The sequence below is a fragment of the Oreochromis aureus genome, linkage group 1 (genome assembly GCF_013358895.1).
Source record: "Oreochromis aureus strain Israel breed Guangdong linkage group 1, ZZ_aureus, whole genome shotgun sequence".
Classification (NCBI taxonomy): domain Eukaryota; kingdom Metazoa; phylum Chordata; class Actinopteri; order Cichliformes; family Cichlidae; genus Oreochromis; species Oreochromis aureus.
This window is the reverse complement of record NC_052942.1, coordinates 31,762,518-31,774,779: the sequence shown is the minus strand read 5'-3', so window position 1 is coordinate 31,774,779 and position 12,262 is coordinate 31,762,518. Positions and strand designations below refer to the sequence as shown.

The window sequence follows — 12,262 nt, the reverse complement described above, 5'->3', positions numbered from 1 at the left end:
TACCTGCTGGGCTGGGGCACGACAGCGCAGCGCAAAACATCTTAAGGTCCTGTCAATCTCTCCACTGGCCAACTGAGGACAGCCTTCTGAAGAGCAGCAGGTTGGCAAGGACAAACACGACCCATTCACAAAGACTCCCCTCAGCCAGACAGACAAAAGGCATGGACAAGATATTAAAAAGCTTCACATGGGGTTGCTGAGTATTAAGTGCAGGGGTGGAAATTATTCTGACACTGTATAAGTTTCCAATATGAGAAAAGTATGGAGAGCTAAGATGTGTAGACAAATGTACTGAGTGGCACATTGTGAAAAAGTCGATGTTGATGGATGTTGATGGAGGTTGCTGGGCATTTCAAGAGAGTGTTGAAACCATCTTATCAGAGGTAATAAAAGGAGAGGGTGTCGCTGGATGACCCATCATCTTTCTTCTCATCAGTGTGGTCTCTAGTCTCACAGCAGTGGCTAGAGGAGTGGGACCTGGCTCGAAGATTGTGTTTAGATAATGGCCATCTCCAATCATATATAATCTGGCCCCATCTTTTCTTCACAGACGCAGCAGCAGACAAGGTCAGGGGGAAAAAGATTCCTGGCGAGGCAAGGCGGAGATAGGGATGGGGCGGCTCTGAGATGATTTACTGCTGAGATTCACTCAGCTGCCTCCATCACCCTCCGTTAACTTTCTCATCCTGTCGTCTCTTCCCCTCTTGCTCTTTTTGTCTTCCATCTCTCACTCTCTTGCATTCCTCTGTGGGCCTTGTACTGAATCCCCATTTCTGTATCACTTGCTTCTTCTCCTACTTTGCTCAGTTTTGCCAATGGTAGATGGATAAAGAAAAGGTAAAGTGGTTATACGGAAAGATCTATTTTAGAGATGGATTTTACATTTTGGATTTTAAGTCAATTTTCTTGGGTTTCAAGTGCCTTTTCCTCCAATGACCACAGACCAATTGGCAAAAAACAAACAAACAAACAAACAGGGTGCCGAGTACATTCAAAGTACACTGAGTAAATTTTAAATTTGTGGAGATCAGTTGACATAAGAGACAGATGAAAAAGGAGCTAAGCTCCCCTACAATGCTAAGTTCTTTCTTGAAAATCTAAGGAAAATATAAAGTAAGGCATGAGCCATTGTATTAGACAGCTAGAGAATGTGCTCTATGATCCACAGCGGTAGCCTATTGGCACTATGGTGTGGTGCTGTGGCCCCCTACCAGCCATTTTTTGAGCACTGATTTTTATTTCTCCTCCTGACACTCCCATATCCCCAGGGAGAGGACGTCTCTCAGGGACACTGTGCACAAAAGAAGTGCTACCAGAGTCTCCAAATGGAGTAATGGGCCCTAATGTCTGCACAGGCACGTAATCGAGACCCTTCCACAAGTTCCCATGACAGATAATTGCTGATGTCTTGGTAGTGATAAATGTGACTCCATTCTGGAGGTGCAAATGTCCTGGTTCAGCCCTGGATTTGACAGTCTAAAGGCCCCACTGGGATTGGTGTACCTGACTGGTCCTGAGCCTTCAACAGATGAATCCCTCGCTACTTTCTCACTTTTAGTCAGCCCTAGCAGGGCTGTCTATTTTCCTTTAACCACAAGCCTTCATAGTAAATCTCATTTCATTGTCAGCCATGACTGTGGTTTACTTCCCTGGCCTGTCTGCTGACTTCCTGTTGCCATTAACGCTCAATATCTCTGTTGGGGCCTGTCTGCTCAGTCTTATTTCATTCTGTGCTGTGTCCTATCCTGTCCTCCTATATAGAAAGTTCATCTGACAGACTAGCAGGGGCAGCGTAAAAGCCCTCTGTATTTCATTCAGACTACCTGTTCATCTCCCTTCTCTTTCTGCAGAGAAAGGGGTAGTAATTGATATTGGGACCCATCCATCCTCCCCTCTTAAGTCGAGAGATCCAATTTATCTTGGTAAGAATGCCGATTGGCTCTCTCCCAGGCCTTGTCGGTCAGACTTTTCCTGTTTTTAGATGGCCGTTAATTAAAGTGCTGCCATGACAAAAATAAGATCTGCATGGGGGTGTGTACGGCAATTGAAATGGGCCATCAGACTAACACTTGACCACATAAATCAGCAAAGTGACTCAGTCTAATCTGACCTAGGCAGTCTAAATCACCACTCTGAAATGAAAGCACAGGGCTGACACAGACCTGTTCGGTTAGATCAAATTCAGCCCATATAAATCTTCTACCAACTTAATCTGCATTAATCTCAGTGATGTTAGTCAAAAGTGACTTTAGAATGATCTAGTCAATCACCATGTAAGTCAAATTAGCGATGATAAGAAGCTGTGCAAAAGAATCTGCACAATGTTAAAGCAGATTGTGATGTTTGGATATCACAATTCGTTAATTCACGTTAATTCATACCACAATTCATACCTTTTTGTACTAAAGAAAAGACATATCCATTGAGTTCTACTGAATACATAATGAAAATGACTGAAAATGACTTAATTTAACTTTACATGGTTCCATTTATCAATGCTATTATATGCTATTAATGAGCCAGATAAATTGATAGGAAGATAGGCAAGTAAAAAGACAGGTTAGTGAATAGTTAGGTAGATAAGTCTATCTGAGGTAATGCAGAGTTTTCATAGAGTAATAGAAGGTGTTACTATCAACTAGTGTAGTCATGCTCTTATTTTAGGATAAAACACATTATGGCTATACCACAAATGTTCCAAACTTCTTAGATTATGATACCTCAAAATGTTGTTCAGTCATAGTGCTGAGCAACTTGACATGTTTTTAGGTTCTGACCCATCTTTGTATGTTTGGACTATATTTTCCCCTTAATACTGACTTTATAATCAGGAGTAAAGATTCTTCCCTCCCTATTCTTTTCTATTTTCTCAATATTTTATTTCACTCCATGTCTTTCTATCTTGTCTTTGAACTGCTCCCAGTAACTGTAAACCTGAGAAAGCCCCTCTGCTGGCACAGACGGGAAGTCAATAGAAGCAAGTGACCTATATTACAGGCTACTCTACTAACTCCTGGTATTTTCTCAAGTGAGAGCAGACTATTAGGGATTACATGAGTGCTATTTCAGTGTATTTGTGTTTTTACATGTGTGTGTTTTCTAATGGGGGGGTGGGGGTGCAACAGAGACCAAGAGAAGGTTAATTACCTCCTCGTCCTTCGCTGTCAGCAGGTTTCACCTGGATGGGCCGGTTCATCTGGAGAGAAAGGGAAAGAAGTAGATGGAGAGAAAGAAAGAGTGAGAAGAAAGAAAAGGGAAATCCCACGTTAGCTGGAAACCATATAAGGTTGGATGTTGCAATGTTCCTGGTGTTAATGTCCTGAGTTTGTCCTCCTGTGTTAGCTAAACACAAAAATCAAATGGTGAAGATGGCATAAAAAGAGATAAATCTGTCCAGTACTCCATGCCAGCATGTTTAATTAATCCAGGGCACTGCCTCTAGAGATGCCTGAATTCCCCTCACAGTTCAGCAGAATTAGCACTTTTCAATGACGGAGCCACACTGGGTGTCAGATGGCACTTGGAGATTAATGCCATTACATCAGCCACTCCCAGCACCACCGGGAGAGGTCCTTTCTGGCTGGCCCTTGCTCTTCCTGTCCCCTCCTGGCTCCAGACTCCCAGTCACCAGCTATATCCTGCTCATTCCTGACCCTCAGCAATCCCTCTTTTCTGCCTTCATCCCCTCCTCCCCTTTCGCATCTCTACCCAGGAGCCCTTTTGTGACTTACAACCAATATGCTACTGGTCTGGTCAGCCAACTCCACCCTTCCCAAGCACCCTCCTTGTGTTAGAGCCACGAACGGCATAGCTATGAGCTTCTGAAAGGTTAACAGTAGGGAATTCATTTCATAGTGAGGTGAAAGCAAAACATTGCCAAGCTAACAAGAAAAAAAAAATATATATATATATATATTAAAAGCTGCCTGCCATGAATAAAAACTCCCCAGGTTCGTTCTCCCTGGAGTTTGAATACTAAAACAGAAAATCACTTGATCTAGTGTTCTCTAAAATACAAGTAACATCCCCCTATTCCTCTGTAAAAAAAAAAAAAGGTGAGTGGTTTTAAGCTCTCAAAGACCCTATTTATTGAGGCTACCTACGCACATAATATTTGGCATTGTATTGTATTTTTATTTTTACTTTTGGCGTTGGGTTTTCTGTTTGTTTGGGGTTTTTTTTTTTCAGAATTCAGTTGGCAGTTAGCCCATCTTTCTAACTAGGCCATGCAGACAGGTCCAACATGAGAGTGCCAGTGAATGGCACAGAGTACTGCCCACTCAGATCAGTCAGCTAGGGCAGGATAGTGGGTGTTGTGGCCCTCAGGCAACACAGCACTTGACAGCAGTTGACATGAGCTCAGACCTTGGTTGAATATAGACTTGGTGGACATGTATAGACAACTGTATACATGGTGACACTCCTGGGACGTAATGTGCTCTCGAAGCAATATGTTGCGACACTGGAACAAAGCTTTGTAAAATGACAGAGGCATCACAAGGCTCACCCATGGAGCTGTTCACAGATGCACACACAGAGAAAAAAAAGAGTGAGTGAAAGACACAGACCAGAGCAACCAAATAAATATGTTAAGTTGTTGCTAATTGGAATAACAAAATTTCATATTATATATTCATGGAGTATGCGTTCCTCCTGGAGCATAGCCACCCAGCAGATGGCCAGAAATGCAAAGATCAGTTTTTACTCACTGCCCTTATGCTTTGTACTCACTTTTTTCAAGTGTTGGTACTAGATAATTTGATAAATCACTGAGATAATTTGCACTGTCTCTTCTGTCGACAAACTCAGTCCCTCAGCATAAATGTTCTCAAAACAAAAAATATTGTTATTTTCTTCATCTTCTAGGCTGCATCCATTGTTCTGTGGGCGCCTGGTTCACTGAGACTCTTCAGTGAAGGAATAAATTTGGAATCCTGCAATTTTGTGTGATAGGAGCCCTTGTGAGTCCCCGTGATTGCATTCACATGTAAATCTTAGATAAAGTTCAGGAGAGGTAAAGTATTGATATGCGAGTCTGCTATTACCAGAAAGTTATTTAGAGTTGAGCCAAGGTGTGGTGTGTACATTTGTAAGTTGTTGGAGGTGAGGGTTTTTTTTGTTTTTTTTTTGAGGGCAGAAATGGTCTCACATAAGAGGTTGAGGGTAGCCTGAATTTCCAAGATCCCCGCCCAGTGATCAGTCAGCTTCCAGGTCTTAAATGGCAGCGACTGGTCAGGAGGCTTCATTAGTAGCCCCTGAGCCACTGCAGCAACAAGAGTCATTAAGCAGCCCAAAGTACACTTGGGGTTGCTAGGAAACCAAGTGGAGGTGGCCAGAAGGCAGGCAAGGCAAGCTGGCTGTTGGTCTGTAGGCATTTAGCCAACCAATTGGCACGCTTTTCTTTCTTATTATTTTTTTTTTTTACTTCATCCAAGGAGGTCACAGTAAGAAAGGAGGGGAAAAAAAGAGTTTTCTCAACCCCCACCTTCCAGCATGCCCCACTTTCATGTCCCTTTTTAGTGACTGTGACAATGAGTTTTCAGAGGGAGTCTGTTGCAACTTCTGCTCCAGCTCCCTGCCAAATTATGGAATTCATTTTTTTTGCCAAACTTTGGGGTTGTGAGTGGTGCTCACTTGCATATGGCTGGAGTGAAGATGTTTGCTTCTCTGAGTTACTTTATAGTGTCCTCTACATACATTTTCTCGAGGGAAAACAGAATGTTTCCAGCTTGCTACACAGAAATTGTAAAATTCAACTTTACTTTTATCTTCACTCTCTTTCTTTCACATACTGTGACACACATACAGGAGCACAAAAGTCTTGGGGCTCAATAACAGCAGGTGGCTTAGGTGACATTTTAATCCCTTATTACTGAGTGCAGGATTAGCCAACAGATCAAGGCAGAGTTAATTATATGAATTCATCAGAGGCTGGGCGAAGAAGCTGCCTGCTTTCCCCTTGGGCCAAGACCCACCCCCACCACCCACCTTTTGCGTGCACACACACACACACGCACACAGACACACTGAGAAAGATGACAAGTGACATTCTGTATGTCTGAGAAGCTAGCTAGTTCCTTATTAGCATTGCAGTGGCAGGAAGCTAAGATAACACATACAGTGGAGCCTCCAGAGATGCTGTAAGACAAATGATATCTACTACCTTCCCATTGGGCCCTGTGAAATGAACTGCGTAGACTTTGGAGAGGAAGACTACAAGCTTTCATCCTGCAGACATGTGGCTGCTGAGGCTGAAAGGAGTTCAACCACCCCCCGTCTTGCTTTATCTTTGTCTCTCCCTGCCCCTTTGGCCTCCAAAACCAATATGCTTCCCACCACAGCCCCTTAATGGGTTGATCAATGCTGACAAATAGGCAGCTCATGCTGACTTGCCTGGGAACTCACAGCTATGTGCCTGTGTGCTACTGCACTTAGAGAACCTATCTCTCTTTCTCCTCATCTCTCTTTTTTGTCCTTTTCTTTTTTCTTTTACTAACTTTTTTTTCTGTACATATTTTCCCATTTGTCCATATTTCCTTTCTGTTCATATTTTCTTTATGCACAGAGATTCATTCTTTAAGTTCTAATCTCCAGGAGTGAGTCATGCTGTTATGATGAGTAAACGTCATCTGAAATCGCAAAGGCTTGGACCAAGTATGGAAGAGAGAAACTTGCTTACATTTTTAAACTAAAGGACAGTATATTTCAGAGTGTACACTTGTGTATTCGTGTGTACATTCACTTAAGATTATCTGTCTTTGGCCGGTGTGTCTGATTGATAACAGTGCAGTGGGGGAAAAGACAGACAAGGACACCACTGGCATTTGACCATGTTTCACTATGGTATGTGAATACCACAGCTCACAAAGCAGCCAAGGATAAATTCTATCTATCAGATGCTCTACATACAAATATTGCTCTCTTGGAATAAGTGCTCACACTTGGAATAATGTGAACACTTAAACACTTCAGTTATTCCTGAGTCCAATTGACTGATTCTTTAACTTCTTTCCTGGTTTTCGGATAACTAACATTGCCAAATATTAAGAGGATGTCTGATGAACATCTCATCTGTAAGCTGAAATACTTTATCTCAGTTGTCACCTACAACTTAGGCTACTAAACAGCTGGAAAGTATCCAAATGATTAATCGTCGAACTTTGATGATTTGATAAAGACATTCTAATTGGCTACGAAAACTTGACAAACTCAAACATCTATGATGTAAAACGTTGCGCACCAGACAGAATTAACTACTCAAGTCACAAATTTAATCAATTTCAATTCCTTCTGATGCAGAATGAGTGTTAGTGTTGGCTTAAACTCACAAAAAAGTCCTTATAATGCAGCTGGTGTAATAAACAAAAAGTTGCTAAACAAAAGGCACTTTGCTGAATCCATAAAATGAAAGGTAATTCCAAACTATAGTTTCATAAGGCTGCAATGAAATATTTCCATATTGAGCTTAATTTTAATGATACATTTACAACACCCAGTGGAATCATTGCGTCATATACACATGATGCAAAATGAAACCAGATCCAGGCACACCTGCTCGTTTCGTTCTTCAGTAAGCATCCACGCTTGACAGTTGCTTTGGGTGAATTGGGATATTTATAGGAGAAGGTGTGGTGATGAATCATTACCTCTTCAGTCAGTTACATTACTCATCTCATAACTTTTAAACAGCTGTGCCAATCACGGTGGCACTGATGAAAGTGGCTCACCAAATGAAAGGAAGAGTCCAGACCGAAAAAGAAAAATCTTCTTGTCCAGAAGGTGCAGAGTGGCAACCTTATTAATAAATGCAATTCATCTTCATATTCAGGGTGCAAAGCCCAGATGATAAACCTCTATTTGATTTTTTTTTTACCCTTTATAGAGATATCGAATGACGGTTCATTATTTTTTCAATCTGTCATAAAAGCACAGTTGTATTGTAAAAGAGACACTGATGCGTTTTATAACCAACCCGTATATGCAGTGTAAAATGACTTGCATTGTCATTCTGGTTCTTTTCACTTTGTTTGATTTAGAAAATTAACAAAGTTAGACTCATTTAGTTTTGGCTGCTTCTGAATGTTATAAAAACCTACAACTGCCAAAAGTGTGATTGAGCATTGGCCCTTTTAAGCCGTGCATAAACGAACAATTTTCCACAAACTCCTGTTTGTATGACTTCTACTAGAAAACTGTACAAATGTCTTCCTGTCTAAAACAAATAAATTATGTTGTTTAACTAAAACAACAATTACACCCATATTTCTGCTCTACTACATTACATTGTTCATCACATCTACAAATCAAGCTCTATTGCGTTTTTAATGTGTTGTAAGTGCATTAAAGAAAAAGAAAAAAACTGTAATACACACTGACCTGTTGAAACTGGAGTATTGTCTCACTGTGACCCTGTGGATTTAAAGGAAGCTCTTTACAGAAGTTTGGTGAGAACTTAATGGCACGAATGAAGTGTCTTAGTAAGATGTTCGGCCAACATGTGCTGCCAAAAAAGATTCACCGTGTCTTGTCATTGGTTCTGCACATATATGAAAGTCTAATAGAGGGATGGAGCACCTTTACTTCAAAAGATAATTCCTCATTTGGTTTGTTGAAGAGTACTGTCTGACACGTCAGTCCAAAAAGTTGTTTAATTAGAGATCTGTTGACTGGCAAAGACACAGTACACGATTCATAGATTTTTCATTTTTATCCACCCATTCAGTGAGGTCTCTTTGCCTATTAAAGAAGGTTATGCAATCCTGCAAGCAACCACTTCCATTAGGACAAAAATATTTTGGGGTTGGTTTTTTTTGGTCTTTTTTTCAGTGGACAAAGACATTCACTCAGAACAGCTTTGTATTGATTTCTAAGGAGGAAATGAGCATAAACCATGCAAGCTAAAAGCTCCACATAGTATAAAAGAGACTGTATCAAGGTTTCAGGGTTTTCCTTAAATATGTCCCCAACATAGTGATTTTTTTGTTCTTGTTTTTACTATTGTTCATGCAACAAATGCATAATGTCAAACCTCACCACAGTCAAATGTTACAAATGAATAACAAAATAGAAAAAATAATATTGACACCGGTTAATTAATTCGTCCTTGCTGTTATTTCATCTCCATTCAAGTCATCAGGGATCATTATCTTGATAAGCCATCCATTGTTTGATGCCTCTCATTATCATTCAGCAGTTTCGCCGTCAGTGAATTCACTGGAGCTGTTGATGCCGTTTACAGCCTTTTAAGCTCAATTAAAGATGCTTAATGCAGACTGACTTTTCTTACAGAACCCACAAAGAGCCATAGGCACTGGTTGAGACAGAGGCTCGCTCTTGATTACAAAATGAAATGTACAGATGCTTAGACCCTGACTTTTGACCATTATTAAGCCGATATATATGGCCTGTCTTCTGTCATTAATATTAGTGTCTTTTGAGGTTCAGAGAATTATAGTTAAGTAATCTGTTTCAGTGAGTGGAACTGACATCTCTGTCAACAGTGTGGTTTTGTTTGTTTGTTTGTTTGTTTTCTGATTGTTTTTAATAGATAATTTTACTTCCAATATGTGCTCTGTGGAAGCCCTAATGAAAACTGAAATTACACACAAGACAAAGTGTCTAGCTAAAATTAAACGTCTACATATTTAATAGTTTTTACATTCTCAATATGCATTACACTAACGTTCAAAGTCCTCTTCTTCACCTTGAATTACAAACATTATGTCACTGTAGGCCTCATTTTCAAACCAGATCTTGCACTGGCTGCATTATACCTGCCCAAATTACTGTTTCCATCATGCATCACTCACACGTCAGGACAGTCTGTCTGTGTGGAGGGAAAACAGGCCCACCACAGCGGGAATGATTCCTCTCTTAAATTGGAGTTCACAGTGACCTCCCTGTGAAGCCAGTGAGCCAAGAGAGGTTGGTTCTTCCTTGTGGGTTGGAGGGAGATGGGTTAGAGCTAAAGTGATCACACCCTGCCTGTCTCCCTTGAAAACACATGAAGGAGGGCTGTGTCTGCCTCACTGTGAGGACGAGGGAGAAAGGGTGCTGACAGCTGAGCAGAGGGTTGCTGGCGGTGAAATGTGGCCTATTTTTAGCTTTGAGTCTGAGCTCCTATTTAAAGACTAGGTACTGAGGGTCAGTTTGGGAAGAAAAGGGGGCATCAACGGCAAAAAAGTTTCTTCAATCTAGCTAACACAGTAATCCCTGGTGTTATGCTGCAGTATCTTAGGAAAACATCTTTGTATCTGTGCTTTGTCTCTGTAATCTCTCTCTAGTTCTCCATAATTACCTGGCAATTGATTCTCTCCTGGAGCAAGGTTTTTGCTTTTAATTTATCTCTATGAATCCGGTATTGGCTCTTTGGTCCTGTGAGAGGCCCGGCTGAACATCTGAACCAATCTATACCACACTGTCCTGCTTTGTCTGGTCCAACCCAATCTAGTCTTGGGGCCTGTAGCCCAGACAGCATTCATAATAGATCTATTCTCCTTTTCTGTTTTTATGTTTTACCCTATCAAAAGGCCTCCTCTGGAGCAGGGACAGAGGTAGACACAGACAGAAAGTGGATGAGAAATCGAGCTATCACACCATCCTCTGCTCCATAAAGCCTCTGTTCTTCCTCTGACTGTAGATGGATTGCTGTGTAGATCACTCCAACCAATGGCCAGTACACTATATTACATTTATTCCTCCACCTTTTTTCCTCTGCCCGTGGATTTAGGGGGGTGGAAAGAAGGACAGGGGGAGTTGGCTAGAGGTGCATCAGAAGGTGGGAAGTGGGGGGAGTGGGGGGCAACAATTCGACACAGTGAGACAAGACTAACAAATTAGTCAAAGTGACAGGGAGTTTTATGAGGTCTGCTCTTGTGAGGCGACTGCTGCTCTCTCCCCTCTCTTTCTCTCTCTCTTTCACTGGGCTGCAGGGACATTACCGGGGCCATATGTATGTGTGTGTGTGTGTGTGTGTGTGTGTGAGTGTGTGGTACATACTCGAGCATTTCAAAAGGAAAACAGTAATGAAAAAAAAAACTGGTGAATGAGGAGAAACTAGGAACAAGAAAGTGTAAGAAAAAGAAAAAGTCAGAAATAACAGACTTCTAAAATGCAAAAATACTTTCTGTTCTTTTGCATAAATAACTAATTGTTAGGCTTTAGAAATGTGATCATTTAAAGTCCAAACTGAAATTTTGCCAGCACATAAAACTAATGTGGTGTCAACATGAGGGAGTTTTAATATGTTGGGCTTTTAATCTGTTATTTATAACAAAGAGGGAACTTGTGTTTGTCGAAAATGTAGGAAAAATTGTTCAACTTGTTATTATTGTACCCTTTGCATTGTAAAAATCTCATCAATTATTTTTTTTAATTAACTCAGTGTAATTAGAGAAGTTTGTCAGGTAACTAAATATCCAATGAATTACTTAAGTCATAATTAGGCCATTTAGAGACACTGTTTAATACTGTGTTTCTAAACACTGATTAATTGCTTATACTTCCCAATAGACATTGCATTAATGTGAAACTAACAATATACACAGAAGAGTAAGATAGTGTTTTCTCTGACAAAAATTAAAACAATAACAACCATAATTTTAGCCATAATTATGTAAAGTGCCTTCATTTTCTAGAAATTATAATGATAAATATTTTTTCATAGCTTATTGTGACTGTGAGTTTTAAAAGCTCTGCCAATAAGGTTTGACACAGTTAATAGCATGATTAAAACAAACATAAATATAAACATTTCCGGATAAAGCTTGTAAATGTCTTCTCTCAGAAATTAGAAACAAGAAGGAGAAGTTTGGTTTCACTCTATGCTCTGCCCATCTTTTAGCGTCTCTTAATTTACCTGAGACTCTAAATTTACCTGACACTGTGACACTACTGATAACAAGATGCTGAGTTATTTTTTCAACAGAAAGACCTATTTGGAACGCCTAATTCAGTCAACATTCGTCTAGGCACATGCACAATTGCAAAGCAATACAATCTGATAACAGCACACATACTGCTGCCAGTAGAGGCTCCAAAGCACGGAAGGTTAAATGCCCTGATTCAAGCACACAGAGCCAAGGCAAGAATCACAACAATAACCTGGTAGCTTCCCAGGAGCATCTGTCACTCTGCAAGGCCACAGCACAAATGTTTGTGAGCCAGCCTGGGAAAACAGCTAAAGTAGTTCACGGTATAAAGAGGAGCAAGAGAATAATAATAAGTGGAAGGTAATGACACACAATGCATCTGTCAGATTTAT

General features: G+C 40.6%; 1 protein-coding gene across 1 annotated transcript in view; it reads right to left on the bottom strand.

The window, feature by feature from the left end:
- The window catches only part of celf6 (CUGBP Elav-like family member 6), a 140,927-nt gene that overhangs the window by 45,188 nt on the left and 83,477 nt on the right, over nt 1-12,262 (bottom strand). The window contains exon 3 of the mRNA XM_039611078.1: nt 3,148-3,196. Coding sequence (XP_039467012.1) covers nt 3,148-3,196 — 49 coding nt within the window. The remainder of the gene's footprint in view (nt 1-3,147; nt 3,197-12,262) is intronic.